The sequence below is a fragment of the Daktulosphaira vitifoliae genome, unplaced genomic scaffold, assembly GCF_025091365.1.
Source record: "Daktulosphaira vitifoliae isolate Bord-2020 unplaced genomic scaffold, ASM2509136v1 Scaffold_3, whole genome shotgun sequence".
Taxonomy (NCBI): Eukaryota; Metazoa; Arthropoda; class Insecta; order Hemiptera; family Phylloxeridae; genus Daktulosphaira; species Daktulosphaira vitifoliae.
Genome location: NW_026099574.1, coordinates 40,712,776 through 40,729,317, shown reverse-complemented (window position 1 = coordinate 40,729,317; position 16,542 = coordinate 40,712,776). Strand labels below are relative to the sequence as shown.

General features: G+C 25.0%; 2 protein-coding genes across 3 annotated transcripts; both read left to right on the top strand.

Annotated features, from left to right (window-relative positions):
* Positions 1-715, top strand: LOC126902166 (uncharacterized). The gene is made up of 2 exons (XM_050679192.1): positions 1-278; positions 574-715. Exons 1-2 carry the CDS (start codon positions 1-3, stop codon positions 713-715), a joined length of 420 nt encoding a protein of 139 aa, XP_050535149.1.
* Positions 716-2,957: 2,242 nt separating this feature from the next.
* LOC126902710 (exportin-4-like) lies at positions 2,958-15,564 on the top strand. Of its 2 annotated transcripts, XM_050680279.1 has the most exons (21): positions 2,958-3,372; positions 3,443-3,548; positions 3,618-3,793; positions 4,071-4,178; positions 6,289-6,408; positions 6,879-7,035; positions 7,482-7,606; positions 7,664-7,821; positions 7,882-8,056; positions 8,127-8,393; positions 8,607-8,778; positions 9,412-9,589; positions 9,748-9,907; positions 9,980-10,152; positions 10,632-10,800; positions 10,877-11,170; positions 11,715-11,895; positions 12,460-12,578; positions 12,960-13,181; positions 13,245-13,337; positions 14,085-15,564. In XM_050680279.1, exons 1-21 carry the CDS (start codon positions 3,319-3,321, stop codon positions 14,277-14,279), a joined length of 3,402 nt encoding a protein of 1,133 aa, XP_050536236.1. In that variant the 5' UTR covers positions 2,958-3,318; the 3' UTR covers positions 14,280-15,564. The 2 variants fall into 2 exon arrangements, with proteins under 2 accessions (XP_050536236.1, XP_050536237.1); XM_050680280.1 differs by lacking the exons at positions 2,958-3,372; positions 3,443-3,548; positions 3,618-3,793; positions 4,071-4,178 and adding an exon at positions 5,631-5,651.
* The last annotated feature ends 978 nt before the right edge of the window (positions 15,565-16,542 follow it).

Sequence of the window (16,542 nt, the reverse complement as noted above, 5' to 3'; positions counted from 1 at the left end):
ATGCCAGGAAACAAGGAAACCTGGTGGTGGGATGAGAACGTTCAAAAAATCATAGAAAGTAAGAAAAAGCAATTCGAAGTATTGCAGAAGAGCAGAAGGAGAAAAGATTGGATGAATTATAAACGCTTGTTCAAAGAAGCCAAGTATGTAGTAAGTAAGGCGAAATTTAAGAGATATGATGATTTATATGAAAGGTTAGAAACAAAGGAAAGCGAAAAAGAAGTCTTTAGACTTGCAAAAGTAAAAGAAATAAGGTCTAAAGATTATCACTATGTAAGGTATATAAAAGGTGTTAATAATAGAGTACTATCGAGTGATAATAATGTAAAAAAAAGGTGGAAAGAGTATTTTGAAAAATAACTGAATGAGGAATATCCAAAAGAGACATTAAATGATATCTTGTGGAACGAGGGGCTGGTAGATTTAATTAATGAAAAACAGGTATGGGAAGACTGTGGCATCAATAAAAAAGAATAAAGCAGTAGGACCGATGAAGTGCCAGTAGAATTATGGAAAATATGGGCGGCGTTGACATAAGATGATTGAAGAATCTTTTAAATATAATCTTATTAGAAGGAATGGAGAAATAGTATTGTGGTGCCGATATTTTATGGAAAAGGAGACATACAGCAGTATGGAAATTGTAGAAGATTTAGGAAAAAGGAATAGACAAAAGAATAAAAGGAAAAATATCAGTAACAAGGAACCAGTTTGAAAGGTAAAGTCTATAAGACTGTAGTGAGATCAGCTGTGATGTATGGTTCAGAGTGTTGAGTGGTTGACAAGAAAATAAAGCAGAGGTAAGAATGCTTAGATGGACGAGTGGAGTGACTAGAGAAGAGATGGGATTAGGAACAGTTATATAAGAGGGAGTGTAGGTGTAACGTTAATCGTAGACAAGATGAGAGAAAATAGACTAGATGGTTTGGTCATGTTATGCGGATAGAGGAATCAGAAGCTCTAAGAATAGTTATGGAAATGAATATTAAGGGGAGAAGAAATAGAAATAGAGGGATATTATTAAATGCGATATGAGCATAGATGGTGTCAAATCGAAGTTTAGGATAAGGGTGGCCGATCACAAGTAGTTGGGATTAAGGCGAGAAAAAAGAAGAAGATTTACATTTTTGATACACGTTAACATAGAGGTAACAAAATTTACAATATTAAATTATTGAAAATTAATTTCATACTACATTTATTTTGAGTTTATTCATGAGTTATACTAATAAATCATAAAACTAGTTATCAAGATATAATTAAGGAAATACAAGTTTATTTATATTGCTATTTGAATAATCCAACAATTCCTTCTAAAAATTAAACAATATCTACAAATTTGTTTCGTTGTTTCGTATCTCTTTATGATAGTAATTTTAATCACTGTCAGATGTCTTCAATACTTTGATCATTAATATTTTAAAAATATGTTGAATTTTTTTTTTTTTGTTCTAGAATGTAGTAGTGCTCAACTATTCCTTGTTAGTCATTTATATAATTTACTTAAAATATTTTCTGTAATTAGTCTGTTAGTTTGATTAAAATATGTGAAACTGATATATTTGAATTTCATTTGTAATTAAGTTGTAATCACAGTTATTTTGATCTATAGTTATAATTAAAATTTTGCTGAGGATTTGTATTTTTAGTAAGTATCAAGAATATTATGGAAGAATATTTTGTTAATACAGTCTTAATAATTGACGACTGCAAAATAAGTAAAATGTACTGTTATCAGCTAAGTCAAAAAAAATTTTACTTAATTGGACAATGCCATGAGATTTAAACAAATTAGCGAGGAGTCAATAATAAATACTATTTTTATTATCTAGCTTAAGGATATCTGCATAATAAAAACTTAATATCACAATTATTTTAATTTTATTATCTTCTCCACATCATTTGCGGTAAATGTTGTATACATTCGTGTTGTGTCCCACCTAAATGAGATACAGTAACATGTATAGGGTTGTAATATAAATTAAAGTATCACTTAACTTGCCGAATAATTACAATAATATAATTTAAGTTCTAAATATAACTATTATTATTAAATAAATATGTAAATGAATAGTACTATTATAATCATTAACAATTTTATATTTATGTAACACTTTATTCAACAGCGGTTCAAACACTTGAAATTGCTTACCCGATCTATTAGTTGTCCACTTACTAATTAATTATTCCAAATATAAACTAAATTACAAATATTATGACTAATTTTTACATACTTTAAAATACAATTTTTAGGCAAAACATCGGGTTGTCTGAATAATTTCGTATGACATGAATTATCTATACTAAAAATAGGTCGGTCGTAAGAATATAACATTGTTTCGACTATATATTTACATGAGTTTAATTGTTCTATATTTTATTTTGTAAAATATAATCTAGATTATCTTTTACTATATAATTTATGTGATAATCTACAATAAATATATTATCGCGAGTCTTTGTCTGTAAAGAGATTGGATTATACAAAGCAAATTCATACTTATTAACTAAGAGGATATTTAACTGTAAATTAAAGGCATTTTGAATACATACATTGATATTTATCATGTGTAAAAGTTCTGATACTCCAGATGCTAACGAACTATTATAGATTATAGATAATTTTTATTTGTTCTATTAATTTACTAACTTATCCCTACTACAGCAATACAGTTTTCTAACAATTCACATACCTAAAATTTTTATTATCATTTTTGGCTTCTAATGCCTTGCTTTATACAACAGGACTAGCTTAAGGTATTCTATCGCTCTGAGCAAAATCATAGATGCCATATTTTACGTTTTTTGATCAATTTTTCTTTTACTAATGTCTTATACTTTGCTTAAAACATCTAAACATTTAAAAATGACTTTCCAGGTAATTACTTATTTTAAGTTGGCCCTACATAATAATTAACATAATTGTGTTAAAAGTTAAAATAATTTTTTTTTTTTTTTATTTGACTTGTTTTCGTCAAAAAACATAATTACAAAATTTTTCAAATAAACCATTGATACTATTTATGATTGGAACTTACATTAGATAAATGAACGCAGTGTGATTACAGACTATATTTATATAGTTGTGGTGCGATGGTAATAACCAGAAATATTAGCTCGCTGATAAAATGATAGTTGATATCTGTTAATAATTTGAAATAAACATTGACTACACAGGAAAATTGCATTAGAATATGATGTTAAAAATCAAAATCTTAATTCCAGACATTATTTTGTGTTCCAAGAACTTTTTCCCAATACTAATTATGATTTAAAAATATTTTTTCAAACTTATTTTTTTTTTCATAAATTAATGTAATGGACCAAACACAAGTTTTACAAGAACTCGAAGCAGCTAGTAGAGTTATGCTAGTTAGTATTTTTATTATCATTTCCATTAATACTATTTAATTATAATGAAAATAATTGTATTTAAAAATAGGCATCACCTTTATTTGTGTCTAATGAACAGCGAAATGCTGCTGAACAAGTATTCATAGGTTTTCGCAAAACAAGTATGCCTTACTCTATTTGCCGTTACATACTTGGTAACTTCGAAATTAATACCTATAAAGTAACTTAAATATTATTTATTTAATTTATATTATATTTCTAAGATTGCAGTAAAGTTGATTTTGTTTTATTTGAGACCATGGGTACATTAAGAGATGCACTTATAAGAGATTGGATGCTGTTATCTCAAGAACAAAAGAATGAACTCCAGCAATATTTATTTCAATTTATTATGAAGGATGATCATATTGCTCCTTTTGTGAGGGAAAGAATATTACAAGTAAATTAATAATTTTTTTATTATTTACTCAAAGATTTAAAAAATAACTTTCATTTATATTTAGTTAGTAGAAATAACAAAATGATGATGAATGAATAGCTTAAACACTTCCCCAAATATCTGAAAATTATTTTTATAAGTAAAAAAAATTCAAATTCAATTGAATATTTAAAAATAATTTTTATAATGTTGCTGGGTCAGTCCTATTTTTCCATGAAGAGGTTATTTAACTCATAATATTGTATAAGTATTAATGACATGAACCATAATTATTTAGGTTATTGCAATTATGATAAAACGAGGAAGCGTGGATGATAAAGGTGAAGAAAGAGGCAAAATTTTAGATGAAGTAGAAAAGTTAATATTTAACGGTGATCAAAAGAAGGTATTAAAAAAATATACTTTTTAAATTAAGTAAGGGTTTATATTGTTTATAAATATTGACCAGTTTCCTTACTTTTTGAACACTGTCTAATTAAGTTTTATAGAAATCATTATATTTTAAATCTAAAAAATTCAATACAATTTTTAAGTAATGTATTCTGATACTTTTAAAAATTATATTTTTTTGTTTTTTTTTAAGATTCTTTTATGACTTATTTAAAAAGAAAAATTGTTTATTATATATTATAAATAATAGTTAATTTATTGTTCACAAATCTAAAGGCTTACCAGAATAACACGCTTATATAAAAGAATTTCATGATCATTTTTATTTTTATAAGTTTTATATTTTACTCCAATAAATGTACGAAATAATTTTAGTTTTTGGCAATTTTTCACAAATCTAGTAAATTAGTTCATCTATATAAATTTTTTTTTAGAATATGTTAAAAAAATGATTAATAAAACTAAAAATACTATGAAAAAACCTTTAAAAACTTAATCGAACTTAATGTTTGACTTTAAGAAAGTTTGAAAATAATAATTCATAAAAAAATATATATTGATTAATTTCGGTTTTTAAATTTTATAAGGTCAAATTTTAAGTTCTGTAAAGTTTTTAAAGGTAAATTTATAAAATTTTTGGATTCTTCTATTATTAGAACTTACTGGATATGATTAGAATTTTCTAAAAATCAAAATTATTTTGGTTCATAATCCTGTGTACTAATGAATATTATTTGCCTTTATTATCTTTAATTGAGGTTATTTTAAATAATATAAGTTTTTTTTTTTTTTTTGCGCTTTTATTAGCCTATTAAGGGCCACAGCGGCCTCCCCAAAGGAGGAGGTTTCTTAACCATTTATACTCCGGGACGGGTGGTTAGTCCGTCGCCGGAGGTGGGATGGCGACTCCAAATTACCGAACTGATCTCTTGTTCGGTAAATGAAGCCGCCCGTGGCCGAGTTTTGAACCTGAGACACTACGCATCAAGCACTGCCGCGTTACCGACTCGGCCACACTNCTCCAAATTACCGAACTGATCTCTCGTTCGGTAAATGAAGCCGCCCGTGGCCGAGTTTTGAACCTGAGACACTACGCGTCAAGCACTGCCGCGTTACCGACTCGGCCACACCGTCCCACAATAATATAAGTTATTTAAAATAAATTTACTATATTTTAAATAATTATCCAAATTAAGATTTTTAATTGATTATTTTGAAAAAATCATTATATTAATTGTAATAAAAAGTAGCCAAATAAATATTGATAAGTACATATGAATAAGGTATATTTATTTTAATTTATAGTAAAACACTTTATTTTAAAAATTCAACACTTTAATTCAATTTACATTTATAATAACATATTACTAACAAGTAAACATTACAGATGGAGTTTCAGATTGAGACATGTATCTTTCAATAGTTTTGTTTGTGAAGTGAAACTTGAGAAAAATTTTGAGAAATAATGGTGAGGAACTACGAGCAATAATATTAACATGATAACATGTATTAAATGTTTTTTAGGCTATTTATTATTTTATATTATTTTTAATCATTGAACTTTACTGAGTTATGAAATATTCAACAGTTTTATAATATTTGAAGAATATTATTATCACAACATAGTTATTGTAACTATAGATGAATTTTATGTTGTGGAAATATATTTCAACTAATTACTTTAAATATACTTAATATTTCATATTTTCATAAGAGTTAGACATATGATGGGAGGTTTTAGATAGTTTAAAAATTATTCACACCAAAATCTTTTAAAAAATTCATAAGTACTTTATTTCTTATGAAGGAAGAAATAAGATTTAGTTTCCTCTAAATATCTTTAATCCTATGGCAATGCAGTATGTCATAATTATTGAAAATCATAAATAGTTTATAAATCTATATATCCCTATGTTAATACTAATTGCTCATATATTCTTAACTCCTGGGTCCATAGCATCTAAAATTTGTTCAAGTTCATTTCAGAAACAATACTAGCATATGGCACATGTTTTAAACTAAAGTTTCATTTATCAATTTGTGATGTGCACATGTAAGACGTGTTTTGAATAATGACTACAATATTATTATTTTTATAATTATAGCAGCAAATTTTGGGATGTTCTATAATTTTAGCTTTAATGCAAGAATACTCCACCACAGTAAAATCTACTGATGTAGGTCTCTCTTGGGAATCACATTATGCTGCTAAAAAAGAGTTTGAGGTGAAGTCATTTTATATGTACAAAATATTATTAATAAATTTACTATAATAATTGTTTTTTTTTTAAACATTTGCCTAATTTGAAGTTTTTTTTTTAATTAATCCTATTTTTACTCTTAGCTTATATTTTTAATAAAAAAAGTTGTTACAAGAACCTTACAAATCCATTAATGTATCATTTAACTTTAGGCGTTTTCTTGAGATGCGAAATTAAGAATGTAACTCCTTGACTAAACACTTAAAATGAAATCTTTTTTGTTTAAAATTATGACAATAGAAGTTTAAATTCATAAGAGTTACAATGTAACAACTTTTTTAAATGTAACTACTCTCTTGCACTCACAGTACAACATATTAACTTTATATAAATATTTTAATAAGGCAAATAAAAAAAAACTTCTGTGATGAATTTAGTAATCTCTATTTACATGTCAGTTTTAAATTTATAATTCAATCTGATATTTTTTTTAGGCAAATGACTTGAGACGTATATTTGTATTCAGTACTCAAGCATTAAATGAAATAAAAAATCTTCCACAATCTTTATCTCAAGAAACTTTGACTGTTCTAAAACATTTATTAAATATTTCTGAAAATGTTTTGGTCTGGGGATTTATTTCTGCAAATAATATCCTTTTAAATACTTTATCTTAGAAATAATAACCCTTATAATATTTTTTTTTTTATTTTTATATCGAAAGTGTTCTGTATACAGAAAAAATTATTGTAAAATAAGTTAGAATTCAAAAAACTATAAATAAAAATAAACTTCTGTCCCTTGATAATTAGGATGTTTTTGGAGTTTTAACTCATTAGTAGGTTTTATGTTATGAGCTACACAATCCATAGAATAATACACTGTATTTTCATAGCAGGTGTTCTCGAAAGATTCATTTCATTCTTAAAATATGTTAAATGAATATTTGTTATTATATAATTTTTAATAATAATACTAAAAAAAAATTACAACAAAATTTTAATAGTATCAAAAGTTATATGAATTGTTAGTTAGATCTGTTCCACTCTGTATACAAATAATAAAACATATAAATTATTATTTAACTACTTTAATACTGCCTAAGCGTTTAGTTGGAATGTTTGAAGTAATTTATAATTCAGAAAACAGTCCTTCTTTAAAATTGGGATCAGAATGGAGAGACGTAATTATAAACCCCAATACTGTCAATTTGTACTTCCACGTAAGTATAGTTTGTTAAATATTATATACTTCATTATGTTTTACTATTTAATTTTAGATTTACTGGTTGGTTCGAAACAATCCACAATTTTCCCATCATTGTATGAATTGCCTTGTTCAGTTATCATCAATAAGTGGTAATATATGGGTTGATATGAATGAGCGTATGAAATATATGAAAAACTATCTAGACAATTTTATTAATTTAGTATCTACGTAAGTAAAACTTAAAATACTTCTGTTTATTATTTTGCAATTTTCTAAATATGGTTTCAGAGTAAAAATTTTAGATAGAGAATCGATTGGTATTTCTACTATTATCAAACGTATTATTAGTGGTTATCCTCCTTCAGTTTTCAGCCAATTTCCATCAGATCTTGTTAAAAAGTTCTTAGAAAATGTTACTATTCTAACTTGTCAGTTTGTTGAAGGGGCAGCTAATGAAGAAAAAGTATGATCTGGTTATATCTTTTTTTCCTTTTATATTTAACTTAAATAAACTAATACTTTTTTTTTCTTAGCTTTGTCAAGATGATCAAATGTTTTTTGAAGCATTTAATAATATATTACGTCCTTGGGTATCTATAATCTCAAATAGCAATCAAGCTTTCCCTGAAGATATTTGTAAAAATGCATCTATTCAAATTTTAAATACTTATTTAAAATGTCATATTTCACCTCCAAATGGTATAAAAACTTTTGTTGATGTTGAGTTTAATATAAATGAAGAAGATGATAAAGTAGCCTTTAAAGAACAGCTTCAATACATAGGAATTTTTGGAAGATTAGTAAGATAACTAAAATTTAAATGATTTTCATATTTCTCATTTATTTAAATGTAAAACATAAAACTAAAATATTGATCTATGTAACAATTATTCCACTCATCTAAATAATTGAATATCTTTCAATTTTCTTGGTAAAATATGAAATCAAATGCATAACTCATTGCTCTGACTAATATAAAATTAATAATATAGATTTTTTTTTTTTAATTTAAGATTCCAGAGCATACATTACCACTTCTGGTTAATCTATTAGAAAATCGAATCAAAGATTTAAGAACTGCTATAGAACATATACATAGTAGTGGCAGTAATAACTGGTCAGAATCATTTCAACAACATATTGATTCCATTCATGAAGATATGCATTGGATGTTTTTAATTGCTGGTAAATATCTAAATACTATTAATTTATAGTCAAACTTATTTTTTCCAAGAAAACTCAAACTATATTTTCAATGTATTTAGTTTTTCTTCAAATATGATTTAAAAATTAAATATAAATTGTTTATTTTGTATATTTAAATTAGCATTATTGTAAAAATTAAATGAAATCATTACATTAATCTTAACAATATATGCAAATAGGGAGACACTTTGGCTACTCAGCATCTCTAAATAGATTTACCATTCTTTTATAATGAAAAATAAAGTAATTACTTATATTATTGTATAAATAATTACTGCAGTAATTTTATTTATATTTAAATATTAAAAAAAATATATATTTTATTATATTGGTTTAGTGTGTCTTTCACTTTAAACATAATAGTATGTATTTATGTAATATTATACATAATTGTGTATTTATAAATAAATAAAAAGAAGGTTAAGTACATTATTTCAAGAGGAGTGATAAAAAATTATTTTATCCTGGAAGCACCTCCAAGTTTAAAACACTATTTGTGTCAATTATCTTAACAATAATAAAGTCAAATTATTCAAAATAATGTTTTTAAAAATATTACTCACTTCTCATTTTGAATAGTTTTAATCGACAATATTTTTAATCTCTAATTAGGACATGTCCTCACTGTGGATAGTGAAGGTGAACCTAGTATGATTCCTTCAGAAATTATGCATTATAGCATTAGACAAAGCAAGAAGATTAATATAGATTTATCTATTAAATATCTTATGAGTCAAATGTTAGTAATGGATGTTCCTGGATCAGAAGAAGCTGTAGATGATGTTATCAAGTAAATAATAGAGAGTATAACTAAATTCATAAAATACTAGTGTATTAAAGTATTACAGTATATAATTTTTTTTTCAAATAAATATCTCGTCTTCCATTTGTTACAATGTGTTTAACATATTTTATACATTTAATATGTATATATACAATGTTTTTTAGGTTAGTGTCTATTGCATTTCATTTATCAGAATTAGAAATGAAGCTTGTAGAAGCAAAAATGGAAATGCTTTGTAGTCCACTATTAAGTGGAACTATTGTGTGGTTTTTACGAGAATTTTCTCAAGCTTATTTAATGCCAAATGAAACATATTATAGTGAGGTAAATTTTTATGTTATTATAATTTATCTATTTAATAAAAAAAAATTAACATTAATATTTTATTTTATTTAGTTAAGTATGTCATTACTTAAAGCATTTGGTCAAAATACAGACACAGCTTATTGGATACTGAATTATTTGCTTTGTAAAGTTGAATATAATATAAGATCACCTTTGTATGTTGATGTAAATTTAGTTGAAGATACAATTGGCTTATTAATTTCGTTGGTTGATATTAGACATAAGTACGTATCAATTTTAGTATCTTGTAATATAACTGATTATTAGATTTGTAAGCAGTATTAAACACAAAATATTTTAACTAACAAACCAGATATAAATCTGTGATGAAGAACCAAAACCTTATATATGCCAAAAGTGAACTTTCCGAGAGAGTAAATAAAAAGTTTTAGTTTTTATAAAATTATATAATAATAATATTCAAATTTTAATGTTAGAGCTATAAATAATATATTTTGTCAAAAAAAGTGAACCATTTACAATACATAACGTGTAAAACCTAAAAATTTATTCGTGGGTCTTAATAAATAATTATTCAACAACTATTTTGTTTTAATCTTGAAAATTATGAAAGGATGAGCATATTCATTTTATTCAGTCAAAATTATTACAATTATTGATGATATAATTTTACAAAATTTAATTTAAAACATAACATTTTATTTTTGACTGTTACCTACATTTTTATCTTTTTTTATTTTAGAGCTGAAATAGTTATAAATTGCGAAGGTTTTGGAAAACTTTTTCAATTGCAAGAAAGTATCCATAAAAATCAATTGGTACCTGAAGTTAAACGTGGGTTGTTTAAAGCATTTTGTTTAGTAGGAGATGCATTTAACAATGAAGAAAAACAATATGAATATTGGATGCGAGTAAGTAATAGTGAAACTGAATGTTTAATTAACAAACTTAATAAAAAGATTATATTTTCTGATTTGAATTATAAAGGTTTTAAATCCAACACTTGATAAGTTTAAAAAAATAATAACCAATGACCAGTTTAGAAAAATTTTTAATGAAGATGAAATTAGATTGGAGATAATGGATATTTTACACAAATTTATAGGAGTAGCTAGTGGAGCAGCAATAAATACTACACAAACAATTTTTTCAATTTTGTATCCAGTGCTAAATGATTTTTCATCCCTGATTGGCTTATATCATAATTACCAACTAATAGTTCATTTAATTCTTGAACTATTTTGTGAATTTTCCAAGAAAATGTTATGTTTTCTTAGAGTGGTGAGTCAAGTGAATATTTTTATTTTATTTTTTATAAAATATTTAACTCTTTATAATTTATGATAAGCTAACAAAACTATTTTAGAAGTTATATGTTATATAATATTAACTATAATTTTAATAATGCTCAAGCAATACATTTTTTATAGTATTATTCAACAAATTTAGCATGATATTTAATTATACTATTGTGATTTTGAAACCACTTTATCATGGATGTGGATTGAAAAATTTGTCTGTGAGGGCAATTTCATAATTTCAGATAATAGATATGATGGAAAGCATTTTTACTAAATTGTTTTATCTCCCCCTTTTCCCAAAAAACTCAATCCATATGTAAAAACTATAAATATTTCTATGGGGACTAATACTTTTTTCAAAGTAAAAGTTTGATTTGATTTTTTAAATTTTTAGTTTATTTTTTAATTGAACAGAATACCTCAAGATTTTATTGTGTTCAATTAGAACATTACTAATAATTACCATAAATTTTACAAGTATAGAAATGACTATAATACATTTTAATTTGAGTATATTGTTATAGGAAGATAGTGATAAGTTTTATTCGTCTTGCTATCAATTAGTGGATATGTATGCTCGTTTCAATATTAATCGTGTTTCTTTAGATTCTGATGCTGAAGATCAGAGTTACCAAGATCTTTACATATTTTTAGATCTTCTTACTCATATGATGTCAAAAGAAGTTTTAGATCTTAGTTCTGATGGTATAGTTCATTTTCTTATACTAAAATTTTCTTTAATTTTTTATAAACATAAACAGAGTAATTTTTGTTATCATAAACCACTTAATTACTAACAGAATAAAAATAATTTTTAAATATTTTTGTTTTTTCAAATATTTTAGGATTAATAAAATGGTTGGCTTTTTATTTTAACAGCAAATAGCATTTGAATTTTTAACAAAACTTCATTCGTTTATTAAAAATAAAACTCTAAAATTACAAATTATTGAGTTAATTTATGTGTATAATGTATGAGGTTATAGATACGCAGAGTTTATAGTTAATTATGACTTTATCAATAGATATGCTTAAAGTATAATAGTAAGGAACTTTGTTGTGAGTTTATAAATACACCAACTGGCAATACAGAAAGTAAGTATTACATAACTAATAATTCAAGAATAATATGTAACTAAACGTAACAAAAAAAAAATTTCAAAATTATTTTTATTCTGTTAGTAATTGAGTGGTGGTTTATGATAAAAAAAAATCTCCCTATATATATATGGCTATTTTAATGTAACTTATCCACTTTTATAAAATAAGGAAAAAGCTCTAATGGAAAAACAGCTGGAGATGTCTGTGTTTATGGACTTCAAGTTATTTTACCTTTAATGACAATTGATTTATTAAAGTTCCCATCATTATGTTCTCGCTACTATAGAGTAAGTATTAATGTTTTGTTTTTATCATTTTTGAAGTACTAATTTTAATTGGATTTTTTAATTCCCACATAAGTATAGGATAAGAAAAAAATGTTGAAGGTACTAAATCTCAATCTCTCCTATATTAAAAAGTTTTTTTTATTTAAAATACATAAAACATTTTTGGTATGGCTAACTTTTTAACAAAGGCTTAGCTTAGCTTCATAAGCCTCTCCCTACACTATACAATATCGTTATAATATTAAAAATGTTGAATGATTATTATATCATTATTTTAATAGAAGATATTTATTTAAATGTGAACATTAGATTCAAAATATTTCAAAATTATATTAATAATTTTATTTATTGTTTTTAAAAATTCCACTTTTTTTTTTTTAGTATATTGGTTTTATGTGTGAAATGGTACCTGATAAATTATGTATTGATAATGTAGAGATTTTTAAAAGTGTGTTAACTACAACTGAATTAGGATTAACAATGTTTGGACCAGAAATTACCTCAATGAGTGCTGATTTTCTACAAGCATCTGCTTCATATTTGTATGGCAAGGAAAACTCTACATCGTATGAAGCTTATGGATTACTTAAACCTTTTTTAAAAGTAATTTTTGTTATTTATAAACAAAATTACATTGTTATAAATCAAATTATTTATTTTTTATAGATTTTAATGGAACTTATTGTTTCCTGTCAAATTAGTTCTGATACATTGTCTAATACTGGTCATGTACTTTACATATTGATATGTTGTTACCCAGTAAGTTTGAAGTTATTATTTGTTATAGATTACTAATAAACAAACAGACTTATTTGTTATTGGCTTTACTTTTCTGTAGAGCCAAAAAGAAATATATTTATTTATAAGTATGTTGGTATATATCACAATTAAAGGATCAGAAAACGTATCAACTTAAAAAATTGTTTTATAACTATAATATACAGTATTTTTCATAGAACTTAGTGTTATAACAATAGAGCACTTAGGATTAACCTTTTAACTTTAGTAACATGCCTTAAAAATTATTTGGTTCTAAAACAAATCAACAAAAAAAATGGAATACAATTGTTTAAGAAAATTAATTCATTTTTTTATTGATTCCTTACAGTTTTTTTCATCTATTAATTAATTTTATTGAATTAATTATTAAGTCCAACATTAATTTTTTCAATTAATTTAAAGTCCAACAAATAAATAGGTTCATTAGTAGGACACTAATTATTATATTTTATGAACTAAAAAATGAAGTGTAGCTTAAATAAAATATATGTTGATAAAAATTTCCAATGTGGTGTCCTATCTAATGTAATCTATTTTTATTATTATTTTTTTTTGATAAATTAAAAATCTACTTTGTATTTATGCAGAGAATCATTAATTTAATTCTATATTTTTAAAAATATTATTTTTATCACATAAATTATTTAAATGATAATGTAGTATAAAGTAAAAAGTATATTACTATGATATTTAACGTATTAACTTTAAAAAAAATTAATATTTTAGGAAGAATTTCAAGAGATATCAATGCAATTAATTAATAATCATAACAATGTGTTAATATCAGAAAGATTGAGAAATGCATTTGCATCTCTAACCTATAATATTGAATTTAATGGACAGCGAATTATGAAGTGCCGCTTTAAAGAAAATTTTGACAACTTTTTAACTAATGTACATGGATTCTTATTTGTTAAATAATATATTATGTTTAACAACTCTATTATTGTTAATAAAAACTTGTATTATGAACTATCTTGTAAAAATAGTTAAAAAAAAAACTTTTAATGAAATAGTAGAAAATGATTTTTAAATTTTAATTGTCAAAAACTGTGAATTTAAATAAATTGTTAAAACTGCTTTTTTTAATAATGAAAAAATTCATACATTTTTGTCTGTATCTTATTATTTAAAAATCTGTCAAAACATTTTGTAATCAACTTTGACAATTTTTAAAAATATTATTTTTATTGACTTGGTAACACCAAATTTTAATTCCGTCACTCAATAAACTGGGAAATCTAAACGGTATTCAGTTGACTAAAGTTATTAGAAGACAACACAGCAAAATAGTCCCATTGAAAAACAACTTCAATAAACACCGTATTGCATTCTACAATCAAACAGTATACACAACCAGAAATTTACAGTAATTATTTCAATAATATAAAGGATAAGTACAAAAACTACCAAGAAATATACACGGACGTTTCAAAAGACGAAAGAGAAGTAGAATTTTCTATTATAAAAAATGAATCAAAATACATGAATAAACTATCAAATAAATGTTCAATACATTCCGCTGAAGCTACAGCTTATTACACGATAATTGTCATTATTAATAACACAGAAAATAACAAGTCTATCATACTAAGCGACTCGCTAAGCATTATCAAAAAATTTACAAAACAATTTCAACCTTGTCAAAATTTGGACAAAAACAATAAAGCAAATAGAAAACTAAAAAAAGAAAATGATATAATAATAGTTTGGGTACCAGTTTCATGTCGGAATAAAAAGCACGAAATAGCTGATGAATATACAAAAAAAACTATAGAAAACACGGGATCAAACAATATAGACATCATGACGTAAAATGACATAAAAAAATATATCAAATACGATACCATACAAAACGGGCAAAATAATTGGAAAATTAAAATAACAAAATCGTTGAAATAAAGAGTACTACAATTAGATAGCCCAGAAACACAACCACTAGTATTAGTAATGGAAAAATTAATAAAATCCGCATCAGACATACACGGCAAAATTATGGTTTTCTAATAGAAACCTTTAATATGTTCAAAGTATACCTTTATCGATCATACATATTTTTAAAGATTGTAGAAAATGCGAAGAGGCCAGAAAACTGTTCAAAATAAGGCAACACCTAGCTGAGAGCCGCGGACCACACCCAGAAGATGAAATTAAATTTTTTAAATGTACAGATTTTTAAATATAGTTTTAATTATTCAATAATAAATTATTAATTTTCTTATAGATCCATTTACACTAATGGAAAATAAAATCGTTCACTAATGGGGTCGCTGTTGAGGAATGCTGTGACTGAGTCGGTAACGGGGCAGTGTTCAACGCGCAATGCCGTCTCTGGTTCGAAACTCAATCGCGGGCGGCTTCATTTGCCGAACGAGAGATCAGCTCGGTAATTGGAGTCGCCATCCCTTTCTCAAGCAATGAACTAACCACCCTTCCCGGAATATAAATGGTTAAGAAACCTCCTTGTTTTGGGGGAGGCTGCTATGGCCCTTAATGGACTGATGAAGCGAGAAAAAAAATGGCCATTGTTGTCAAAATATACAATAAAAAAAAATCATGCATCTTTGTATTTTATTATTAAAAAAAAACCCAGCACAGGGGGGTCGCGGCACGGTTCACAGTGGGACCAAACGCTGATTTAGCCGGCCAAAAGTACCATTTTTAAATCAACTAATAAAAATTTTTTTTTTAGCAAATTTTTTTTATTATATCCTTATAAGGTCATGTACAAAAATTCAAGGCCAAAAATTGATATAGTAATGGTTGGGTGCTATTTAAATATCATAACACTGTATTTTTTTGTTTTTTTTCTAGGATTTTTATTATTTCTTCAATCATTTTTTCCTGCTTAATTAAAAACCTAAATTTTTTTTTTTTTAATTTAAAATGTTTAAAAAGTCATCGGCTTTCAAATTTACTAGGAAAAAATTTTTATTTCTTTTTTTTTTTAATTTTAATAATTTTTTACACACAAAAAAAATGCAAATACTTATTTTACATTGTTTTTTAAAGAGTTTAACTCAAAATTACGCAATATTACGATTACACCAATACATGCATGTTGTAGAAGAACTCTTAAGCTACAATTACAAAAAAAAAAATTTTGCGTCAGATTGCATTTGAGCCCTGCACATAGAATTTCCCTATAATAAACGTGTATTTTTGTAAAAATTGTAATTTTAAT